This window comes from Ruditapes philippinarum, unplaced genomic scaffold, assembly GCF_026571515.1.
Source record: "Ruditapes philippinarum isolate M1 unplaced genomic scaffold, ASM2657151v2 ctg236_1_1_1_1, whole genome shotgun sequence".
NCBI lineage: Eukaryota > Metazoa > Mollusca > Bivalvia > Venerida > Veneridae > Ruditapes > Ruditapes philippinarum.
The window spans coordinates 1-25,523 of NW_026855129.1; the positions used below are offsets into that span (position 1 = coordinate 1).

At 34.4% G+C, this 25,523-nt stretch overlaps 2 protein-coding genes across 8 annotated transcripts; one reads left to right on the top strand and one right to left on the bottom strand.

Moving 5' to 3' along the window:
- Positions 1-1,646: 1,646 nt before the first annotated feature.
- LOC132742196 (succinate dehydrogenase assembly factor 3, mitochondrial-like) lies at positions 1,647-13,512 on the bottom strand. 2 transcript variants are annotated; one of them, XM_060730526.1, is made up of 3 exons: positions 13,269-13,383; positions 3,982-4,222; positions 1,647-1,934 (listed from the first exon to the last, which is right to left on the bottom strand). In XM_060730526.1, the coding sequence occupies exons 2-3, from the start codon at positions 4,159-4,161 to the stop codon at positions 1,755-1,757; spliced, it is 360 nt and encodes a 119-aa protein (XP_060586509.1). In that variant the 5' UTR covers positions 4,162-4,222; positions 13,269-13,383; the 3' UTR covers positions 1,647-1,754. The 2 variants fall into 2 exon arrangements, with proteins under 2 accessions (XP_060586509.1, XP_060586510.1); XM_060730527.1 differs by lacking the exon at positions 13,269-13,383 and adding an exon at positions 13,384-13,512 and having other exon boundaries at positions 1,730-1,934.
- Positions 5,196-23,910, top strand: LOC132742195 (uncharacterized). Of its 6 annotated transcripts, none has more exons than XM_060730525.1 (8): positions 5,196-5,220; positions 14,845-16,092; positions 16,364-16,615; positions 17,638-17,861; positions 18,734-18,837; positions 19,490-19,578; positions 21,009-21,140; positions 21,493-23,910. In XM_060730525.1, the coding sequence occupies exons 2-8, from the start codon at positions 14,895-14,897 to the stop codon at positions 23,520-23,522; spliced, it is 4,029 nt and encodes a 1,342-aa protein (XP_060586508.1). In that variant the 5' UTR covers positions 5,196-5,220; positions 14,845-14,894; the 3' UTR covers positions 23,523-23,910. The 6 variants fall into 6 exon arrangements, with proteins under 6 accessions (XP_060586508.1, XP_060586507.1, XP_060586506.1 ...); XM_060730524.1 differs by lacking the exon at positions 5,196-5,220 and adding an exon at positions 13,387-13,458; XM_060730523.1 differs by lacking the exon at positions 5,196-5,220 and adding an exon at positions 13,396-13,466.
- Positions 23,911-25,523: the final 1,613 nt, after the last annotated feature.

Below are 25,523 nucleotides of genomic sequence, written 5' to 3' on the forward strand. Positions count from 1 at the left end.
CTGAATAACTGAATACAGTTACAGTAGCAATATAATTAAATATAAGACTCACAAATAAATACATATCACTTTAACTATTAAGTATATTTCAACCTTTAACAAAGTGATTTTCTTATAATTAAGTGATTTTACAAGCAAAATGTATCATATTGATGCAAAATAGTTCAATACTGTTGCCAAAACCACAATATCAACAAGAGCTGTCGGAAGGACAGCACGCTCGACTATTCTAAGTGCTTGATAGTAAAAGAGCCTTGATAATGTTAAATTTTTTAAGTTCACAAAAGGGCTAATTTTTTTTTATAAATTCAAGTTATAGGCCTTGAAGAGAGTCTAATTATACAGTATTGGCTTGACTATTCGGAAGGTAATGTCACAAGGGTGTTTTTATTGAGTATAATAATACTAATTACCTATGAATACATAAATTTGACAGAAAAGGTACAAAGGCTTGTTATTAAGATGTTTTATTAAGTAAATAACAGCTTTATTATTATTAATGCTTAAATTGTCCCAAAAAAGGCACAAACCCTTCAGTAGTTATTGAGATAACAGCTTACAAGCAAAACTTTACCATGAATTTCTAAGTTAAAAAAGGGGAGAAAAATCAGCCTAAATGCAAGGTAGAATTATGGATCTTTGTCAGTGAACTACAATTATGACTCTAAATGCATATGTGAAGTTTTAAATAAATATCTTTAATAGTTATTGAGATATGTAAAACTTGCATGTAAACATTAACCAAGAGACTAAGTAGAAAAGGGGATATGAATCAGCCTTAATGCAAGATAGAGTTATGGAACTTGGTCAGTGACATACAATTATGACCCTCCAATTATGACCCTACGTGCATGTGTAAAGTTTCAAGTAAATATCTTTGAAGACCTTTAACTTTAACCAAAAAATTTCTAAGTTCCAAAGGGGCATAAATTCTGTCAATATTGTAGGCAGAGTTATCCAACTTGTCAATCTGATGTACCTTGTTACTATAAATAAGTATTGTAAGTTTCAATTGAATATCTCAAGCAATAATTGAGATATTTGACTTTACAAAAAACTTAAACCAAAATTTCTAAGTTAAAAAGGGGCATAATTCTGTCAATATTGTAGGCAGAGTTTATCCAACTTGTCAATCTGATGTACCTTGTTACTATAAATAAGTATTGTAAGTTTCAATTGAAATATCTCAAGCAATAATTGAGATATTTGACTTTACAAAAAAAACTTTTAACCAAAATTTCTAAGTTAAAAGGGGCATAATTATGTCAATATTGTAGGCAGAGTTTATCCAACTTGTCAATCTGATGTACCTTGTTACTATAAATAAGTATTGTAAGTTTCAATTGAATATCTCAAGCAATAATTGAGATATTTGACTTTACAAAAAACTTTAACCAAAATTTCTAAGTTAAAAAGGGGCATAATTCTGTCAATATTGTAGGCAGAGTTATCCAACTTGTCAATCTGATGTACCTTGTTACTATAAATAACTATTGTAAGTTTCAATTGAATATCACAAGTAATAATATAGATATTTGACTTTACAAAAAACTTTAACCAACACAGACGCCGACGCGGACGCTGACGCCGACGCCGGGGCGACTACAATAGCTCTCATATTCTTCGAATAGTCGAGCTAAAAAGCAAAACAAATTTTAATCTCTCAACATTAATCTTTTTAATCTTTTTTACAATTTTTAATGTATTTTTTTTGTATCATTTTATAAATATTTATCCATATTATTGACATCTTGTCAAGAAGACTTGGTTTCTGAATTCACACCTTTCCTATCAGTCGCTGTATTAAATAGTTCTACTAATTGAGCCACCTGCTCATCATTAAAATTGTCTAAAAATTCTGGCGATAAATTGGTTCCCACTGTCTGGTGTTTCTTCCTGGCTGCAAGCTGTTTTGCTAATTGCAGGTAATACTTCTGAAAATAATGCAAATAAATATGGTTTTAAAATAATGTTAATAACTCTAGAAGTTAAATATTTTCCATAAACTTAACCATTTACTTTTGCAAGGCAATTAATAAACAAACTCCTACAATCTTGTAACAAATTTCAAATAGAACAGTAACAAGAGGGCCATGATGGCCCTTGAGATCGCTCACCTGTATGTAGGCCCCCACCACCCCCCCCCCACAACGTTGCAGGGCCAATTTTAACCCAAGGGCTTTTTATTTGCACAAAACTTGGTAGACACCCATAAGAAGATGTTTCATGCTAAACATCTATGCTCTAGCTCATTGGGCTTTTTTTTAAAAGAAGATTTTTTTAAAAGTTTTTAACTATACACATATAGTTAAAAACAATGACACCCCTGGGCGGGGCCAATTTTGACCCCAGGCTTTTATTTTGAACAAACTTGGTAGACACTTATTATAACATGTATCATGCCAAATATCTTAGCTTTAACTCTTTGGGTTCTTTAAAAGAAGATTTTTACTATATGCATATAGGGAAAATCAATGACCCCCTGGGCGGGGCCAATTTTGACCCCACGGCTTTTATTTTGAACAAACTTGGTAGACACCTAATTAGAACATGTTTGATGCTCAATATCTTAGCCATAGCTCTTTGAGTTTCTTTTAAAAGAAGATTTTTTAAGTTTTTACTATATGCATATAGGAAAAATCAATGACCCCCGGGGCGGGGCCAATTTTGACCCCAGGGCTTTTATTTGAACAAACTTGGTAGACACCCATTAGAAACATGTTTCATGCTAAATATCTTAGCTCTAGCTCTTTGGGTTCTTTAAAAGAAGATTTTTTAAGTTTTTACTATATGCATATAGGGAAAATCAATGACCCCCCGGGGCGGGGCCAATTTTGACCCCAGGGCTTTTATTTGAACAAACTTGGTAGAAACACACTAGAAGATGTTTCATGCCAAATATCTAAGCTCTAGCTCTTATGGTTTTTTAAAAGAAGATATTTAAAGTTTTTTTCTTTCGGTTGCCATGGCAACCAGAGTTCTGCATGGAATTAAATTCTTTGAACAATTTTTAAAGGTGACCACCAAAGGAACATTCCTGTGAAGTTTGGATGAAATTAACTTAGTGGTTTATGAGGAGATGTCATTTAAAGTAAAAGTTTACGGACGGACGGACGGACGGACGACGGACGGACGACGGACGGACGACGGACGGACGGACGCCGGACGAAAAGCGATCACAAAAGCTCACCCTGTCACTTTGTGACAGGTGAGCTAAAAAGCCATCATTATAGAGCTAGGCTAACCTGCACATTAATCACAATTTTCCAGTCCTTTTGGTCAATCTAAAATCAGTTAAGGGCCTCCAATACAATAGAGATTAGTATATCATAGTAGAAACTAAATATACAAATTGTATACCTGTTGACAAAAGTTTGAATTTGGCTATATTTGATTGACATGTGGCATTCTACAATTGATTCTACTTGTCAACAAAACTTTACCCAAACTGACCTCAATTTAAGCAGCATTCAACTATTTTCTGTTGGAAAACAATTTTGTGTTGTTTCAGCCTTAGTATTTCAGCAATTTTATCTTGAGGAAGTGCATCATTTCACTCTTAAGCATTCTTCAAAACAGAGCTATTTATAACGATCAGTGACTTTTGTTTCTAAAAATAGGAGATCAGTAAACAAATTGTCTGCTTTACTTATTAAAACCTGGAGAGCGGACCAGTAGATTAGAGGTATCAAGGGGTTTCCTTACTGTTTATTTATTTTATCCTCATGTTTGACAATTATATGAAACAATTTATCTAAAAATAGCATATTTAACGGAAATAGCATACTTAACGGAAATTAAAACGCAAAAGGCTGCTTTAAACTGTGAAATTAGCCAACCTATTATACAAATTCAGCAGATATTAGGTTTAAACACCAAATGTGACAAGACCACAAGAAGCAGAATATTTCTATGGATCACCAAGCAAAAAAAAAATCAGAATTAATGTAACCCGAGTGACAACTGATAGTATACACTTACTGTCCATTCATCCATAAATACTTCAGCCTCGGTCTCTGAACATTTTTTGTGCCTCCGAAATTCATCTTTGACATACTGGTCACCCATTGCTTGCATATTGAATGGCAAACCCCTGTGTAGCTTCAGAATAGCCTTGTATAAGGCACGCACATGACTAGTATGATTCATCACTGACGCCATATCATAAAATATTTCCTGGACTTTATATTGTTGGTATACAGGTATTCAGTAATGCATCGTCCTGTAAAAAAGAATTGAAACATGTTATAAATGGTGAATATGACTAAACAAATTATTGCTAACTCTTTGATTTTTATGTGTTCCATGTTATGTGTTATCAACAAGTGATTTTGCAGTATTTTTCACCATATTTTTACTGCATTACTAATGCAGTAATGGCTAATTTTGCATATTCTGACCACTTTTTTGGTAATTTATATGGGTTTGCAATGTGTATATTATTTTCTTTCTTAACTTCAGAATATTTTACTTTTTAATACATTTTCAGAAGTTTCATGAAAATTAGAAGGTATCTGCAGGTATGCTGCTCTAATATTATCATTCACCCCTTACCCTACTGGAACCAAAAGTATTTAGTCTTTGCCACCAGTAAAGAGCCAGGCCAGCCTATGCATCTGTGCAGTGCGACCAGGCTCTATACTAGGCTGGCCTATTTCAAATTTTCATCTTGATATCCCCAAAATTGATAATGGACTGTACCAATAGAGAAAGTTTGAGTCCAAGTGAATTTAAAGAAATTCAGCATGTTTAAGGGTTAGAAGATTTTTCTAATATAAAACTGTGCTACTATAGTACTTATGATCTTTAGGTTTTAATATTTGTTGCCTTTGTGTACCATTTAATTAACATACATGTATTATTATTGTGTGTGTTTAACTGTACCAAGTCCTACATGTAAAATGACAAGAAGTATGGTTTGGTTTTGTTTTATGGTGCACCAATACAATTTAGGTCATATGGCACCATAACAGGAAAGATGATTTTTGTTAAATGACTGGAAGTAGTTGGTCTATTTAAATTGATGTAAGACACTGCAAGACTACCCCAATACCCTTTCCTTTTATTAATCATTATCTAAGGGAAGTAACTGTGTTTTTCATAAACTATACTCAAGGAAGGTAAAAGTGTCTATATATATGAATCATGACTGTATGGTTTTTATGAGAAAATTAATTGATGACTCATGAAAACATCAAGATTTACAGGAAAGAAATCTATGTAAGTCTTTGTCTTCCTTTTCAATCCAGTGTTTTATATAATGTTTTTGTATCATATTTTAATTTGTATATGTTTTGCATTATATGAAATAAATACTGTTTAAACCAAAACATTCAGATATAAATGGTTTGACACTAAAATCCTTTTATTTAATATTTAATCTGTTAATAATTGTAACTTAATGGAACTCCACTAAGGTCAGTGCATATAACATTATTAAATCATTTTTTACATAGATCAAATGAAGTACTTGAAATGGAAAAATCTGCAAATGATAATAAAACAAGAGGGCCATGATGGCCCTGAGGTCGCTCACCTGTATATAGGCCCCCCCCCCCCAACGTTGCAGGGCCAATTTAACCCAAGGGCTTTTATTTGCAAAAACTTGGTAGACACCCATAAGAAGATGTTTCATGCTAAACATCTAAGCTCTAGCTCATTGGGCTTTTTAAAAGAAGATTTTTTTAAAGTTTTTACTATACACATATAGTTAAAAACAATGACACCCCTGGGGCCGGGCCAGTTTTGACCCCAGGGCTTTTATTTAAACAAACTTTGTAGACACTTACTAGAAGATGTTTCATGCTTAATATCTAAACTCTAGCTATTTGGGTTTTTTCAAAGAAGGATTTAAGGTTTTGCTATACACATATAAGGAAAATCAATGACCCCCGGGGCGGTGCCAATTTTGACCCCAGGGCTTTTATTTGAACAAACTTGGTAGACACCTATTAGAACATGTTTGATGCTAAATATCTTAGCCATAGCTCTTTGAGTTCTTTAAAAGAAGATTTTTTTAAGTTTTTACTATATGCATATAGGGAAAATCAATGACCCCCGGGCGGGGCCAATTTTGACCCCAGGGCTTTTATTTGAACAAACTTGGTAGACACTTATTAGAACATGTTTTCATGCTAAATATCTTAGCTCTAACTCTTTTGGTTCTTTAAAAGAAGATTTTTTAAGTTTTTACTATTATGCATATAGGGAAAATCAATGACCCCCTGGGGCGGGGCCAATTTTGACCCCAGGGCTTTTATTTAAACAAACTTGGTAGACACCTATTAGAACATGTTTTAATGCTCAATATCTTAGCCATAGCTCTTTGAGTTCTTTAAAAAAGAATTTTTTAAGTTTTTACTATATGCATATAGGGAAAAATCAATGACCCCCCGGGGCGGGGCCAATTTTGACCCCAGGGCTTTTATTTGAACAAACTTGGTAGACACCCATTAGAACATGTTTCATGCTAAATATCTTAGCTCTAGCTCTTTGGGTTCTTTAAAAGAAGATTTTTAAGTTTTTACTATATGCATATAGGGAAAATCAATGACCCCCCGGGGCGGGGCAAATTTTGACCCCAGGGCTTTTATTTGAACAAACTTGGTAGACACTCACTAGAAGATGTTTCATGCCAAATATCTAAGCTCTAGCTCTCATGTTTTTTTAAAAGAAGATATTTAAAGTTTTTTCTTTTGGTTGCCATGGCAACCAGAGTTCTGCATGGAATTAAATTCTTTGAACAATTTTTAAAGGTGACCACCAAAGGAACATTCCTGTGAAGTTTGGATGAAATTGGCTTAGTGGTTTATGAGGAGATGTCATTTAAAGTAAAAGTTTACGGACGGACGCCGGACGGACGCCGGACGAAAAGCGATCACAAAAGCTCACCCTGTCACTTTGTGACAGGTGAGCTAAAAATACACTCAGAATTAAATTGAAAATTGATAGTTTCTGTAATTTTAGCCAGATTAAAGTGAAAATGGTTGCATCGCTTTACATTTTGGGTTTGCACAATGAAAATGATTATACTGGGTAAATGGGGAGAGACACTTACTAGAAGATGTTTCATGCTTAATATCTAAACTCTAGCTATTTGGGTTTTTTCAAAGAAGGATTTAAGGTTTTGCTATACACATATAAGGAAAATCAATGACCCCCGGGGCGGTGCCAATTTTGACCCCAGGGCTTTTATTTGAACAAACTTGGTAGACACCTATTAGAACATGTTTGATGCTAAATATCTTAGCCATAGCTGCTTTTGAGTTCTTTAAAAAGAAGAATTTTTTAAGTTTTTACTATATGCCATATAGGGAAAATCAATGAAAACGCCCCAGGCGGCGGGGCCAATTTTGACCCCAGGGGCTTTTAATTTGAACAAACTTGGTAGACACTATTAGACATGTTTTCATGCTAAAATATCTTAGCGTCTAAACTCTTTGGTTCTTTTAAAAGAAGATTTTTTTAAGTTTTTTACTATTATGCATATAGGGAAAAATCAATGACCCCCCTGGGCGGGGCCAATTTTGAACCCCAGGGCTTTTATTTAAGACAAACTTGGTAGACAACTATTAGAAATGTTTAAATGCTCAATATCTTAGCCATAGCTCTTTTTGAGTTCTTTAAAAAAGAATTTTTTTAAGTTTTTTACTATATGCATATAGGGAAAAAGTCAATGAAACCCCCCGGGCGGGGGCCAATTTGACCCGCCAGGGCTTTTATTTGAACAAACTTGGTAGACACCCATTAGAACATGTTTCATGCTAAATAATCTTAGCTCTAGCTCTTTGGGTTCTTTAAAAGAAGATTTTTAAGTTTTACATATGCATATAGGGAAAATCAATTTGACCCCGGGGCGGGGCAAATTTTGACCCCAGGGCTTTTATTTGAACCAAACTTGGTAGACACTCGACTTCAACTAGAAGAAATGTTTGCCATGCCAAATATCTAAGCTCTAGCTCTCAGTTTTTTTAAAAAGAAGATATTTAAAGTTTTTTTTCTTTTGGTTGCCATGGCAACAAGTTTCTGGCATGGAATTAAATTCTTTGAACCAATTTTTAAAGGTGGACCACCAAAGGAAACATTCCTGTGAGTTTGGATGAAATTGGCTTAGTGGTTTATGAGGAGATTGTCATTTAAAGTAAAAAGTTTACGGACGGACGGCCGGTAGCGGACGCCGGACGAAAAGCGATCACAAAAAGCTCACCCTGTTCACTTTGTGACAGGTGAGCTAAAAATACACTCAAAATTAAATTGAAAATTGATAGTTTCTGCAATTTTAGCGAGATTAAAGTGAAAATGGTTGCATCGCTTTACATTTTGGGTTTGCACAATGAAAATGATTATACTGGGTAAATGGGGATAGCCAATGATCAGAAAATTTTTACACAAGTTATCAATTCAGACCTACATCAAGTGGTACGAAGAACTTGGAAAAATATAGAGGCCCAGAGAAGATGATGTGAAAACAGAATTGATAGTGGTTGTTATAATGGGCATATCATAATATCCTAAACAAGAGGGCCATGATGGAACTAGATCGCTCACCTGACTTATCAAACTCATCCAAACAATTACCTAGACAAGCATTCTGGCCAAGTCTCATGACAGGTGAGTCAAAAATGTGACAACTACAGTATTAACAGGAATTATCCATATTTGAGCAGTGCCGACCTAGTTTTTTACCCAGGTGGACACATATTCAAAACTGGACCTAAAATATCATCAAAACAACTTCAGACCCAATTTCAGGATACTTTGATCAAAACAGTAGCAACTAGAAGTGTTAAACAAGATATTTCTAATTTTTAGCTCTGGTGACCTAGTTTCACATGCGATTTCGAACTCATTCCCAAGCAATACCTAACAAGCATCCTGACGCAAGTTTTGATGATAATTGAGTCCGAAAATGTGACCAACTAGAATGTTTAACAAGGCTTTTCCATATTGGGGCGGTGTTTGAGCCTAGTTTTTTCCATCCCAAGATGAACCCATGTTCGATCTTGACTTAGAAATCATCAACAAACTTTCAGACAATTAACAGAATATTTGGATCAACACAGTAGCCACCTAAGAGTGTTTAACAAGATTTTCTATATTTTAGCTCCCTGTGACCCTAGTTTTTATTTCCGAGATGGTCCCATGTTCGATTTATTCCCAGCAATGAACCTAGACAAGTTTCCTGACGCAAGTTTTTAATGACAATTGAGTCAAAATTGTGACCCAACTAGAGTGTTAACAAGGTTTTACTAAATTTTTTAGCTCTGGTGACTGCTATTTTTTCAAATCCGAGAATTAACCATTGTTCATGTTCAAACTTATCCGAGCTATCACCTAGACAAGCATCTTGATCAAGTTTGATGATGATTGATGCAAAAATGTGACCGCTAGAGTGTTAACAAGGTTTTTCTATTTTTAGCTCCGGTGACCTACTTTTTCATCCGAGATGACCCATGTTCAAACTCATCCGAGCCAGGGCCGGCAAAATCTGATTTTGACTAACTTGTCCGTTTTTACTTGAAGCATTTCCTTACTTGTCCGTATGATACTTATATAGTAAATTTTAGAAAATTTCCACTTGTCCGTACAGGCTGTGGGACAACCTGGGCAATAGGGACCATTGATTTCGCCGCCCCTGCGAGCTGTCACCTAGACAAACATCTTGACAAAGTTTGATGATGACTGAAGCAAAAATGTGACCACTAGAGTGTTTACAAGGTTTTTCTATTTCTAGCTCCGGTGTCACCTACTTTTTCATCAAAGATGACCCATGTTCAAACTCATCCGAGCTATTACCGTAGACAGGCATCTTGACCAAGTTTGATGATGATTGATGCAAAAATGTGACTGCTAGAGTGTTTACAAGGTTTTTCTATTTTTAGATCGGGTTGACCTACTTTTTCATCCGAGAATGAGCCATGTTTCGAACTCATCCAAGCTATCAACTAGATAAGCATCCTGACCAGTTTGATGATGATTGATGCAAAAATGTGACCGCTAGAGTGTTAACAAGGTTTTTTTCTATATATAGCTCCAGGTGACCTAGTTTTTTTCATCCGAGATGACCCATATTCAACTCATCCGAGCTATTATCTAAAACAGCATCCTGACAAAGTTTGATGATGATTGGGTCAAAAATGTGACCACTAGAGTGTTCACAAGGTTTTTATTTTTAAGCTCCTGTGAACCCTAGTTTTCATCAGAGATGACCCATGTTCAAAACTCAATCCAAGCAATTGACTAGACAAGCAATCTGACCAAGTTTGATGAAGATTGGATTTTCAAAAATGTGACCACTAGAATGTTCACAAGGTTTTTCTATTTTTAGCTCCGGTGACCTACTTTTTCATCTAAGATGACCCATGTTCGAACTCATCCGAGCTATCACCTAGACAAACATCCTGACCAAGTTTGATGATGATTGGGTCAAAAATGTGACCTCTAGAGTGTTCACAAGGTTTTTCTATTTTTAGCTCTTGTGACCTAGTTTTTCATCCGAGATGAGCCATGTTCGAACTCATCTGAGCTTTCAACTAGATAAGCATCCTGACCAAGTTTGATGATGATTGAGGCAAAAATGCGACCGCTAGAGTGTTCACAAGCAATTGTGGACGTACGACGGACGGACGGACGACGGACATTCACCGATCCTAAAAGCTCACCCTGAGCAAGCTCAGGTGAGCTAATTAAAAAGCTAAGGGAGACAATTCAATGTTATATTGATAATATTGAGCAATCATAGTTACTTCCCTTTTAATTAGGTTGGCCAAAACATTTCATAGGACCTATATGGACCTTTCCAGTGTTTACAGTTTTATGTAAATTGGCAAACTTGTTATCAAATTGCTACACAGAGATTATACATAGTCAGTGGTTGACCTGGTTTGCACAAAAGAACACATGGTTATGTTTGTGATACTGTTTGTGAGCAGTTGACCTAGCAATTAATGGAAAAGGTGTGGCTAAATGTTCCACTACGAAAAACCGGAAAGGTATATTATGCAGAAAATTCAAAGAAATAAAATATTCAGACTTTCCAACAGACTTTTCCAACCATAATAGTAACAAACTACACTTCCTTTCCTCCAGATTTTCAATGATTACTTCCATTAAATTTTTAATATTGCAATTTGAAAGTTATAACACTCTGATTTTGCCTACATCAGTAACAAGAAGTGTAGATCAGCAGCTTTGCAAGTTATTTCCAAGATTATTATAATGAATATTTGGGAAGGTGTTCCAAGATACTTGGGAAGGTGTTCCAAATGATGGATTAGCAATGGATTTTTAAATGGATACTTGGGAAGGTGTTCCTGCATGAAGTGTACTTAGGACGGTGTTCCAGGATAGTAATTTTGCCAGAGATAAAAAAATTTAAAATGGATACATGAGAATGGGTTCCCTGATACTTGGGAAGGTGTTCCAAATGAGTGATTTGCAATAGATTTTTAAACAGATGCTTGGAAAGGTGTTCCCTGATACTTGGGAAGGTGTTCCCGGATACTTGGGAAGGTGTTCCCAAATACTTGGGAATGTGTTCCCTGATACTTGGGAAGGTGTTTCAAATGAGTTATTAGCAATAGATTTTTTAAACAGATACTTGGGAAGGTGTTCCCAGTTACTTGGGAATGTGTTCCCTGATACTTGGGAAGGTGTTTCAAAAGAGTGATTTGCAATAGATTTTTAAACGGATGCTTGGAAAGTAGTTCCCTGATACTTGGGAAGGTATTCCAAATGAGTGATTTGCAATAGATTTTTTAAATGGATGCTTGGAAAGGTGTTCCCTGATACTTTGGAAGGTGTTCCCTGATACTTGGGAAGGTGTTTCAAATAAGTGATTTCAAATAAGTGATTTGCAATAGATTTTTAAAACAGATACTTTGGAAGGTGTTCCAAATAAGTGATTTGCAATTATTTTTTAAAAAGGATACTTGGGAAGATGTCCCCAGATATTTGGGAAGGTGTTACGGGATACTTGGGAAGGTGTTCCAAATGAGTGATTTGCAATATTCATGACATTTAGAAACTTAAAATGAGCAGTCTTTTGTTGCCTCTTCATGTTATCTATGTCTCTGATTAAACTATTAGAAACTTAAATGAGCAGTCTTTTGTTGCCTCTTCATGTTATCTATGTCTCTGATTAAACTAACAGCAGCAAATTTCACATTTTGCGAAAGTCAGTCGGTCTTCAGTCCTCGCTGAATAAAAATCATGCAGTCTTAAATAAATTTTCTTTCCATCAGTTCTCATGTCGGAATTAAATTTCAAGAAGCTAAAAATATCATGCCTACAATGTATCTTATTTACAGTTACACTAGTTTCCGTCATACTATATAATTTAAATCGCCAGATTTATAATCTTATATTAACTGATAACATTAAACCAAATTATTTTGATTAAAATTTTAATGCTTTAAATGTCTGGGCTGGATAAAAATCATCCAGGACTGAAATAAACCTTAGAGGCTAATTAATGCCATGCCGATCTGTGGCCTGACATATTTTTAAACTTTCGCATAGACTGATTGAATATCCATAAATCTATTTAAATCTCTTTGACTGTCTATAAATTTACGGACATTCAATAAATATCATGAAATCCTAGGTCTGCGAAAGTTGCTATTCTTATCATTTGGGATTTTAACAGTCATCGAATCTAGCACTGGCCCAGTGGCCCATGGCCAGTGAAAATTAGTTGGGGCCAGTGTAAATTTTAAGAAAATTTTGTTAAATATATAGTAGGATAAATTCAAAACTGGAATTCGTGCCAGTAAATTCATAATCTTAAATTCAATGACAGGATTTATTTATTATTTTTGGGTTTTATCGCTGTAAAATATATTAAATAAGATTCATGAGCTAACACAGGGCTTTTTTTCACAGTTTGGGGAAGCAGCCCAGCCCTTAATTTTGGGGAAAAATTACATGGTATATTTGCAAAAGGGGAAGAAAAAACTTAATGTAAATTCAATTTTTGGGGAAAACTGCATGATTTTAAAGAAATTTTCTTTGGGGAAGCAGCCCTATACCGGCCCCTGTTATAGAAGGTAAAAAGGCCCTGTAACAATAAGTCATAAATTAATCTATTCTGAAACTTATTTGTATTGCGTCTTACTCTTAGAAGTACAATCTCATTAAATAATTCATTATCATTCTCTAATTTTAAATAATTATTAAATTCTGTACGAACGTGCTTGAGTACAAATATTAAATATTCTCCTAATTTCAAACATTTATTAATATTTGGAAGAAATATATAATCTAGTTACATGAATTATCTGAGCAGGACGTTCACCGACTAACGCTATGATCGCTTCCCACTTCTAATACAGTGTGGTCAGAAAAAAGGCAGAAAATTTATGTAAGAAATAATATTGTACTTACTTGACCGGTGCGCTTGTAAGAAATTCAAATCTGTAAAAAACAATAATTCACGGTAACACGGAAGTAATATTTTCGGTAATTTGGTAACTTGGAATTTGTATATTTTTTTCTTATCCATTTATGTTTTCTTTTTATTTGAATGACTGTTTTGCGATTTTTAGATTGAATAATCTTGCTCGAAAGTAATATTTTTCCAAGTGGTCAGGAAAGCCGTGGATTGTAAAGGCTACTTTTGGTTTCGTTTTTGGATACATGTATGTATAGGTAATATTTGTAATTTATACAAAGCGATTTTATTCATTTATCATATACATATGTATAAATATTTAACAATAACAACTGTTTTAATAAAGATAATAATGATCATGCGCTAGTAAAATTGTAACCCCTGATCCATTTCGGGCCAGTTGGGTCAGCGGGTCAGACATTGGCACAATCCAACCAGCTCCGCCTTAACATACAAGTGGGGCATCTGTTGCAGTCCTAATCTTTGTTTGATTCGAAGTCTCTATAAAGAACGCCAGATTATGGTTTCAATACTTTCTTTTTATACATTAAAGTATGTTTAAAAAACCAATGTCTCCCAAAATATAAGAAAGACTTTAATAAGGTCTTTCACAGCTGGAAAAAAAAGACTTTACAATTCGAAAATGCAGGGGCCACAACTGAAAGAATTGCAAATTTCACAATCGATTTTTGACTAATTTTACAATAAATTACCCTGGACTATTCCCTGTTTTTCATTTTGAAATACCTTATTTCTCAAAAAAAGGTAAATCAGGCTTAAAATTGTTTATAACAGATTATGTCAATATTGCATGTTTTTATGTTTTTCCCCCTTCACAATCTTACGAAATATAACGCGTATAAATGCCAAGAAAAGTCACGCTTGTTCTTATAAATAAATAAATAAATAAATAAATAAAGACAAAATCAATAAAGCATGTGTAGATATTCCAGTGTACGCGCCTTAAAAGGACTGCCATACAAATCAGTCAAATTCCGCTCAATTTCAAAACAGAAACTATATTATATAGATTATTTAGAATATATTATTGAGAGTTATATGGGGTACAACATAAATGCTTATATAAGACACGTAAATAGACACTTTTGAGCAGAATAAAATCAAAATTAAAGTGACATAATGCCCATTAAGATGTATATAGTGAGTGAACAGATGAATATCAAAATAAGTTTTCATCTTGCCATAATTTCTTTTAATTTAATAATTTACTTCCCATAAACAACAAATAATGCACCGATCCAAAACATTTCTGTAAATATCTATTTGAATTTACCTATAACACTCAGTTATATAAAGAGTGGGGCAGTCTTTTTATATTTTAGGCAGATTTATAATTTATCCTGAACATTTTCCAATGTCCAGTTCAACTAAACTTGACTATAAAAATATGAGCATAACTGTCACTTTAAGTTTTTTTCCTTTTTTCTTTATAGAAAACACGCCAGTAAACACGTTTTAAATACGTGTGTGGCAGAACAGTGTTATGTCGTCTAAAGCCAGTATTCCCGACAAAGATTCGGACGACTCCGACACAACCGAAGTTTTCTTGAACCAGTTTTCGGACAATGACGAAGACGATGAGTCCATTCATGACCACGATATTTTTACTGTGAGAAACACAAATGCCCTTGCAACGGACTTAAGACTAAAACAATCACCGATCGCGAATAGTCCTTATGGTATTAGTTTAAAAAGCATTCCCGACCAAGGAGCTGACAAAAATGTACGTAGCGGCACGTACCCTGATAATTATAGCGATACTAGTTCTGATGGAAGTGAATATTCTTATACCGATACTGAAGATTTGTTGACAGATTCTGATGATGATTTGCTAGAAGGCTGGGAACATTGCTCTAAACCACAGAGAAGCCAAAGAAATAAAAATGTCATTCCAATGGGAGGAGTTCGTGGTATAGTAAAAACACACAAGCATGTGCAATCGCCAACACAGATAAAAGAATTTCCAACCAATACGAAAGGTTTTTCTAAAGTGGACGTAAATGACGATAATAAAGGTAGAATGTCTCTTGATGTACAAAGTCACCAAAATTTGTCACAAGGTAGAGCAGGGAACAACGAGACAGACCAGACACGCCAGAAAGAGACACGACCAAAGCAATTCAAAACACCATATAAGCAGCCGGTGACAAGCTTGCCCAGTGATGAAAATGTTGGAAGGAATCAATTTTCAGCAGCAAATTCCAATGTAACTTCATATTTTGGCGTGGAATCGACATCTAGTAATGAAAACTCAAAAAGACCGATGAAAGGCATTGATGATATTGGAAAGTCTCAGCCGAACTCAGAGGCTGCATTAAATAGCTCTGCACAACTATTGTTACCGGAACACAGTGAAGATTTTTCGGTAACTTCGAATGCATTTGCCGAAAACTGGGAGACTGGTTCTTATTATGGAACAAATACTACTGAAACTCATCAACTTGAGTATCAGTCTAGATCGCATTGTCACTCTGTCTTTCGTGCATGGAACAAAAATTGGACAACTGATGATTACCTTATTTGTCCGAACTTTTTGTCGGGAGTCCATATTGAAGAAGACATTGGGGACACGCAGAAGGTTGGACATCGCCGTGGACGTGGCGATACATCCGCTAAATTTGGGTCACATCATCCTCGGATGCCTCGCATGTTTCACAGACGCCGGACTAAACTGAACGAAGGTAAGTTTTATGATTAATTAAAACATGAACTTGACAATTTGCTTCTATAGCATTTAAAAAACAAAACAAAACCATTAATTTCCATAACGACTGTGTATTTGAATACTTTTTTGCATTATAACAAATACATGTAATCCTCTTTACTTTAAAATTATCCCCAATCATAACAAACATTCTTGACATTTTTGTTTAACTACATGTAAATAATATCCATGGCAGAAAAAAAAACTACCAAAACGGCGGTTTTCCTTTTACTTGCTTTTATTTTTAGACGACAAAAGAGCAACGTCACGTGAAGACCGTTTCTCGGAAGTAGCATCTATGATGAAAACACCTCTAACTGAACTTTTTAAAGTTATTAAAGAGACTGGACTGGATGTGACCAAAGTTTTAGGTCAAGCTGGTAAACTTGGTTTGCCAATGCAATTCCCCTGTATGCAGTGTCATGAAAGCTCGATGATGTCAGAAGTGGCCACAGATTTTATAACCGGAAGTGGATATTCATCAGACGGTAGATGTAAAAGTAAGTAATTGATTGTTAATATATTCGAAATCATAACTATTTTAACAGAATTTCATCTATGAAAATAAAGGAAGACATGCACGAGTTTTACCTAAACGAAACCAAGCAGGTCATTCATTCCAAATTTTATAGAATTAATTTTATATCAATACATTTAGAATTTATGGTTCTTTGTTATCTCTTTTAAGGACACATTACCCTACACCTGGATTTGTGTAATGAATTGCCCTGCTTTTAACTTGTAACAGCCCATTGAAAGATAGAGGGACTTCAGTATCAAAATGTAAAAAAAAAAAATGAGCTAAAACAGTAAAGGGCCTGGTCACAGGTCAGTCTAGTTGGCCTGGCTCCATAGATGTGCCAAAGGCTTAACACGTTCGGTTTCAGCGGTGTAAGGTCTACTGCTATTTTTTTAAGTCCACGCCTCCAGATTTATGCTGATATGCATAAGATTTTAGAAAATATTTTAAATAGTTGAATAACACTTTTTTTGAGGAAACAAATTAAGTAATTTAACCTTTAATAAGGCACTTACAATGCAAAAGTTACAAAAATATTTATGCAAAAATAAACCTTGAACATGCTTCCCCCGAAAAAAGACACACAAAAAAAACGTAACAAAAAATCAACAACAAAAAACAAAAACAACAGAACATAATTATAATGAGCATTTGACGACACTGCCGCTTTAAGGCGAGCGATCAACACTGCTTATTGAAACTGCAACTTTACTGACTTAATTGAAACTTTAATATTCTAATTATTCTCTGTTGTAATCATATTATGAGTACAATGCGTAAAATGAAGATATAAAATCAACAGAAACAATTAACAGCAGCAACCCCTCATAAAGTAAATGAAGGAAGAAATGAAAGATCAATATAAAGAGAAAAAAGAAAATGGAAGTTTATACGAGTATGTGAAAAAACACTCCCACATGTAAAATCTTTGAACTTTAAAGATATAGATATGTGCGTGTTGTAAGACATACATCTATAACATACATGTATAACTATTTTCAGGATGCGGAGGACAGTTGCAGACACTTGATTCCCTTGGTAAAATGATAGCCAAAATACGAGACACTGTCGCGAAAAACAACTTTGAAATACGTGATGTGTACCCCGATGGTAATTGTATGTTTGGAACTGTGATTGATCAACTGCGCGTGCGCGGTGACTTCCGGTATACTGTCCGAACACTGAGAAAAGCCGTGGTTGACTACTTAAAGGAAAATCCAAACGCAGTAAGTCTTGTTGAAAGAAGGCTCATGTTTTATTTAGCAATATTAATAACGAAAGTGTTTAAAACCATTCGCTTATACTAAGGTGTTCAGTGCTTAGGATTATAGGTCATGGATCCTAGTGTTTGAGTCCCGGTTATTCTCCATCCTAATCTGATTGACAGCCATAGGTCGGACATCTAGTAATCACGGATATATACGACAATTATAGTTCCTTCAATCAAAACACCTTTAAAACTCATGTATTTCTTTCATATATCATTTTCATGCTGGTTGATTTTTCAAGTTATTTCCCTTTAACTTAAAGTTATTTTTTTTAGCAAAATATGTTTCTACATTTTAAAATGTTATGATATCTAACATGTGACACTTACCGTTTGTTTAAGTGATATCTCATATTATGTAAAACTACACTTTGTTGAACTTGGAGTGTCTTGAAATATATTTTTAGAAAAATTAGAAGGTAACGACTTTTCTGTTAATTGCACCAACTTTTATTTATAGTGATATTCCCAGGAACATGATTTCCTAATATTACATTACTTAATTAGCAGGCACATCGGGACCTATTCTTATAGTATTGTGTTTTTTATTTATGTTTTTGCATTCCAATAAAAGGCCTCTTACCGCTGTGGGTTCGATGGAAGCCATACAACCACTGGTTGAAACAAAGTGTCCATTCGTGTCTGAAATAATAAACTTCAAGTTAGCTGGAATCTCGTCAAATGTATTAATTATAAAATCATTTATTTATGGCTTTTAGTCGACATATTTTTTCCCCAGCATCGATATGTAAAAAACTAGTTAGAAACAATTGAGTAAGATAAAATTGTTTTTGTATCAATTTCTGTTTTCATCGTTTGTTTTCTTTATAGGAGGACGGGACACCCCTTGAAATGTTCCTTTCAAACGAAACGTGGGAAGAATACCTGAAACGCATGAGTGAAGACGGTCAGTGGGGAGATCACATGGTTTTAAAGTAAATATATAAGCATTTTGTTGGTCTACATGATTTTCGCGGGAGGGGCCTCCGTGGCCGAGTGGTTAAAGTCGCTGACTTGAGATCACAGGTCCCTCACCACTGTGGGTTCGATCCTCACTCGGGTCGAAATCTTTCATGTGAGGAAGCCATACATGGTTTTCTCAAGTACAGTGACTATTATTACTGAATAGAAAAGTAATGGATGCAGTAAAAATATTTCCCTAGCTAAAATGTAAACAGAACTAAACTAAAAAGAATAAAAAGCTTACTGAAAATTCCATCACTATCCGGCATGGAGTGTTCTATTTACCTTTCTTTAAGAGTTCGTGATTAAAATGTTTTGATTTGAACATGTTAAGGCTAATCTTTTCATAATGTTTCATGGTTGAGATTTCTCAGACTTTTATAAACAGTTGCCTCCCTTGTTGAACGTGTTTATCTCATGCTTAAAGAAAAAAAAATGTTTTAGGTGTATATAAAAATGAGATGAAACTGTTACGAGAATTGATCTTGATGATTCATAATCACCGTAAGTCTTAAAATTGCACAACAAGTGTTAGGGAATTCTAGATACAAATACAAATACCAGATCGATGATGTTAAATCCTTTGGATACATGATATTGTCATTAGAATTGTATTGTTTTCAGCGCCATTACCAATGTTTTACAAATGCGAATCGTAATATTTGGTGGTAGGAACGGAGAAACAGAAACTGTACTTGTGCCTAAAGTACCAGGTTTGTTTACATTTGAGCCGCGTCACGACAAAACCAACATAATGGGTTTGCGACCAGCATGGATCCAGACCAGCCTGCGCATCCGCGCAGTCTGATCAGGATCCATGCTGTTCGCCATCAGTTTTCTCTACTTGTAATAGAGTTGGAAAGCGAACAGCATGGATCCTGATCAGACTGCGCGGATGCGCAGGCTGGTCTGGATCCATGCTGGTCGCAAACGTACTATGTTGGTTTTGTCATGACGCGGCTCATTTACACATAGAATTTGAATTCCTGGTTTGTTTCTAGATTAGAATGTTTTTTTACAGTCGGAAGAAAATACTAGAATTGTTTAACGTTTCAGAATGATACCAGTTTTCTTACATATTCTCAAAAATTATAATGTTTGTTGTACATTCATTTAGCATTAATATCACGTTTGTTTATACCAACATTACTAGTACTAGAATAGTATATATATTCTACATGAATATAGTATAGAATTATGTCAATAATCCGGTAAATCATATTCATTCTTTACATAACAATCTCAGTTACACTGAAATCTATAATTTTGTTTATATCCGCACCAAAAAGCAGATTTATCAAAATGATAAATAACAGTTTAAGTTGTATGTACATTCTAACAGTGTGTTTTTTCCTTTTATAATTCTCGTTTTTATCAAGTCAGGAAGTATCTTTAAAATTTTAACAGATCCAGTTAACGAAAAACTGCGGGTCAAATAAATTGCTAAGTAACAATACAGCCCTTCCCTCTTAGATGAAAACAATAAGTCTAATATTGATTCACCTTGTGAAAGATTTAGTTTATCATTTTCTGTCAGAATTCGGAAAATGAGCATGTCTATCAAACTTAAGAAGAAATCAAAATTTGAAAGGATTTTTTGTTGAAATATTGTTTAAGATCCTGTAACACAATTTTTTATGGTTTTACATGTGTATACCATAAATATGATGTTTAAATTAAGATTTATTAATATTTTAAGTTCGAAATAGCATTATTTATAAAGATATTTCCGAATTTAACATTTCATGTAAATAAAGGGAGGTAATTAGAAATTTATTTTCTATTTTCTATAAAGTCTAAGTCAATTTTTTCAATAAGAAATGACTGCATATATTTTAATGATTACATATACTTTGCACAAATATTTTCAGTTCATATTTTACATATTCTTCGATGTTTGAAGACAACCTCAATTACAACATACAGGATCTTTAATAGAAGATAAACATTTTAATTTGAACAGAACATTACTAAGTCTTGCCGGACAACACATTGCAGTTTGGTCTGCTATTTGTTTGGCACATGACTGGTATCTATTAAAGAAGGACGAATGGTGAAGGTTTAGTTATTAGTATAAGCTTGGTAAAATATTAAAATGTTGTATTGATTTGAATTTTGAGTTTTGAATTCTGTATGTTTATAGACGGAGAGAAATCTGAGGCAACCAACGATGAGGTGACGAGGAAAGAAATCCCTACAATATTCATGGGGCATTTAGGGGAAACACACTATGTTAGTTTCCGGCCAGAAAATTGGTGGCAAACCATTCAGGAAAGTATGTTATTCTCTTCTATTTTTTAAATGTCTCGAAAATTATTTATCCACGCATAGTTTCTTTATGTGCAATATGAGTCTTTGAAATTTCCATTGTAGACTTAAATATTAGATTGTATTATTATGTGTTTATATTATTATATATATCAACAAAGAAACTGTTAAAATAAGTATTTTTCTTTAAGTTTATTCAAGCTTTTAGCATTTCATACATATTTATATAAAATATATTTCATTCTGAGATAATTATGTGTACCCCGAAACGTAAAAAAATGAAATGTATAACATTTTATTGAAGATTGTCAATCATGCCTCCCCTATTTTATAACGCATGTTTTGTTTATTTTTATCAGAAAATTTCCAAGCGTCTTTGGCATGGGATCTTCAGAAGTTTGATCCATTGCAAAGCCTTTATGTGCCTGTTACACATTTGGATTTTATTCTCAAACATACCATCAACCTTGAACACATATCATACAGCCTGCCAGAACTCGCCAACATTCCTACCGACGACGTGGAATCTGAATTCACTGTAACTCTTGTTGGCCCAATCATGTGTAAAATGGTGCCCGACTATACGAGTCAGGTTGAAAGTATTGCACCAGATATCAGCGTGTTCTTTCCGGACACTTTTTACAAGGTACCAAGTAAAACATGCATACTTTCAGTGTTCCAAATACCACGTGATACATGCATACAAGATGCCATGTCAGAGCATAAACGGCTGAATCTTTTGACAGAAAAATCATCGACGGACTTGTCACATGTTAGATTAAGTCCTGTCTTAGTCTCGCTTTGGGAGGGTCAAACGATTGCATCCGAGACAGGAACTGTTTATCTTAAGGCTATTGATTTAGAGAGCATTCCGTTTGAGACATTTTTGAGTACACTTGCAAGCGAAAAGTTTACTATTCACCGAACATTGGCATTTAAATCGGAATGGCCGGAAGTGGCCAATGAATGGATTTCACGAAAAAGAAAAAGCGGTAAGCCAGAGGAGCTCGTCATCCAGTCCGTTGCATCAATTGGCTGTCATGTGGTTCCGGTCACATCAAATGGGAACCTGAGTAATGTCATTGACAGCTTTATAACAGACGCTTTGAAAAAAGACCAGTGCTTGTGGAGTTACTCCTTTGCCGTTGCAGAAATGAGATTATCACACTACCTAAGCCATAGTCAGAGATGCTGCTTCCTCCTTCTCAAATCACTGCTAGATTCCACCTGCAATAACCCGACGCTACCCGATGCACTACCAAAAAGCGTATTTTTCTACGCGTGTGAGAGTATTGAAGACAGTACATGGAGTCGCATGCCCGGTAGATGTTTGATAATTATGATAGAAAAGCTTGCGATTGGTCTTCGAATGGACTTCATACCTCACTATTTCATATCAGAACAGAATTTACTACAGAATATTCCCCAAGAACATATTGAAGTATGGTCAAAATACATTGAAGGAATTCTTACACAGCCAATAATTTCACTACACTATGTCCTAGATATGCTAGATATCACTTCATCAGAAATTGGTACTGTTTTTGACGACGTCATTGAAGACTTACCAAAGTTTAACTCCCACCAAAGTATAGAAAGATCATTCAATGAAACAATTGTTCATGCCTCAGGAACTCTGATTGAAAATCTTATTTATCAAAGAGAATATCACTTCGCTATGATTACATTTGATGATATACATGAACAGGTATGTCGGTTCACAAAACAACCCGTTGAGGTCGTGAAAGTGATGCGAATGGTATTAACAATGGCAGTAGGGTATTGCTGGTGTTTTGGATTGTATATTGACCTTGTCAGGGGAACTACAGTGACAAGAGATATCGGAAAGGCTTTTGACCCGGTGCACATAACCGAAATATTTGGACCTGATATTGATGATGAGGTAATATCAAACACTGTAGTTCCCTCTCTATATAGCATTACTTCCGGGGATTTGAAGTTCCCTACCGTTTGCGCTGATGTGATGATGAAAGCTGGGAAGAGAAAGCTTCTTGCCAATTGTTTACGATATTATATCGACACTTACAGCGAAATTGCCGGTGACAATATTGTGATCCAAAATCAGACATATCAGCCGCATCAACTGAAATTACTTCAAGGTCTTTACATGACATTGCTTGAGACGTACGATGAGCTAGGTTGTCCTGGTAAATTCCGCGAATTAATGGACAAATTAACAACAATAGTACAACTTCGCCAGGTTCATTCAGGTTTCCATGATTTAGCATTTGCATGGGAGACTTTAGGAGAACCGGAACTAGCTGTAGAATGTTGTCCCTGCTACAATAATCACAAAAGTGGATCTATGAAAAATCTTTTACAAAGAATGTTTGGAGGTATGGGAGATTACCAATATGATTATTATTAACTGTATGTGTATATTAGATTGGATACATCATTGAACAGTGGGAGACAACTGAGAAGAATCACAGGTTATATATTGTGTCATTGTTTAAAGTAGAAATAAACAGGTACTGGAAATTGACAGTTGCTGTTGATAAAACTTGTGTATTTCACGGTTTAATTTTATTCATTTTCGATTTTGAATTGATTTTATATTTCTAGTCCTGTCTTTATAAATTAAAAATTTCAAGGTTATACTTCTAAGATATAAAATGGTTCTGTGAATATGTTTTTAGAAATTTCATTCTATTCAGTTAAGTTGTTATTTTGTATCCTGAGAGGGTCATATTGTAATTTTATTTTGCCAGTTTAAAATGTTGATGAAAAAAATTGCTGAAATAAATTTGAAAATCTTGTTGCTTATTTCACCAGAAAACATTCCAACATTGTAAAAGGCACAAAATACCTCAGAAACAAATTATTTGTTTCTTCTTTAGAAAGGGTAAACATGAGTTTTATAACGTAAAGATAGATAATGGTTTCAGAGCATGCAAGATGCTTATCACCGAGGAATGCAACCCTGAATATAAAATCATTTGTTATAAGAGTAGCAAAATGTAAAAGTAGAATTTAAACTTCGATGCAATATTAACTGTACTTTTTGCCAAAAAAGCAACAGAAGTAAAATATGATCCCGGATATTGGCCAAAGACTAACCTTTTGGATATCAGGACACCAAAAATAAAATATTTTGAGAAATAAAATAAAAAGGATATCTCGAGCAAAATGGCCTTTGAATTAGAAGTAATTATATTTTTAATATGTTATCTTAAATTTAAGCATAGTTTTAAACTTGTCCGATCGGCTGGACGCTGACTTTGCGATGGAGACTGCCTCGTTTCACGTACAAATGTATTTAAATGTAGTTCCTTTTTTCCGTACCGGCAAATAAAAAATAAATACTACTTTACGTTCTTGTCCCTTTGAATGACGCTCCAATTGATGGAATGTTTATAAGACTGAATTATCACTTGTCATTCTTATGTGAATGTACCGGTTGTCTAACAATGTTGGATATACTAGTATGTTAGAAACCATCACTGACTGACTTACTCACTCACGCACACATTTAATCTTTATTAATCACTGTAGGTTTAAATATCTCCTGGGCTACTGCATTCACTTTCCAGCTAATGTTTAGCAGGTCAGTATTTACTACTCGAATGGAAGCAAAATATTGAAAAGGACATTAAAGTTGCAAAATTGCCGTATAAATTGCAACAAAATATATGCCGGCGAAACATTTAACTTAACAGAAAAAATGTGTGCTGACGGGCGCTATTTAGCTCTCAAATGTAGGCGTGTTGTTGTTCACTCCAAACCTTTTCCTTCTATTCTTATTTTTCATTGTTCAGTATCAAATTATTTACGAATCTGACATAATGCAATATTTATACGGACAAGTTGGTGTATATTTTCTTATTTCTCTTTGTGCAAGTATCGACATTTTACAAGTAATCGTTTGATGATAAATATGCATATCAATTCGTTTCATACGAAAACATTGGATCTGGGATTGTTACTGTTTATTTTCAAACAAGCGCTTAAACTTGTGTTCAGTGAATATACATTTAATGTTCAATGTACACGCAGGCGATATTACTTAAATATGGTTGACTGTGACCTAAAGCAATCACTCTTGAGATAATGGGAAATTACTGATTTTAATAGAACCAATCAATATTAAAAAATAGAGACAACAGATGTGTTATTTTATAGTTTTAATAAGAATGATTTGTCATAAATATTTTTGAAATTCAGTACAATATGGTATATTTTAGGGACGGAAACGACTTTGAATAGTTTATTGAATATATCCCAGCCTTCACTAGCTTAAAAGTAGTTACAAATACATGTAAACATAAAGGTAGAATAAAAACAGTATAATATTTATTTAAACTTTGCATGCTTTTGTAATATGAAAAATATAGTTATTTTCAGAGGTCATTGACCTCAATTTCGAGTT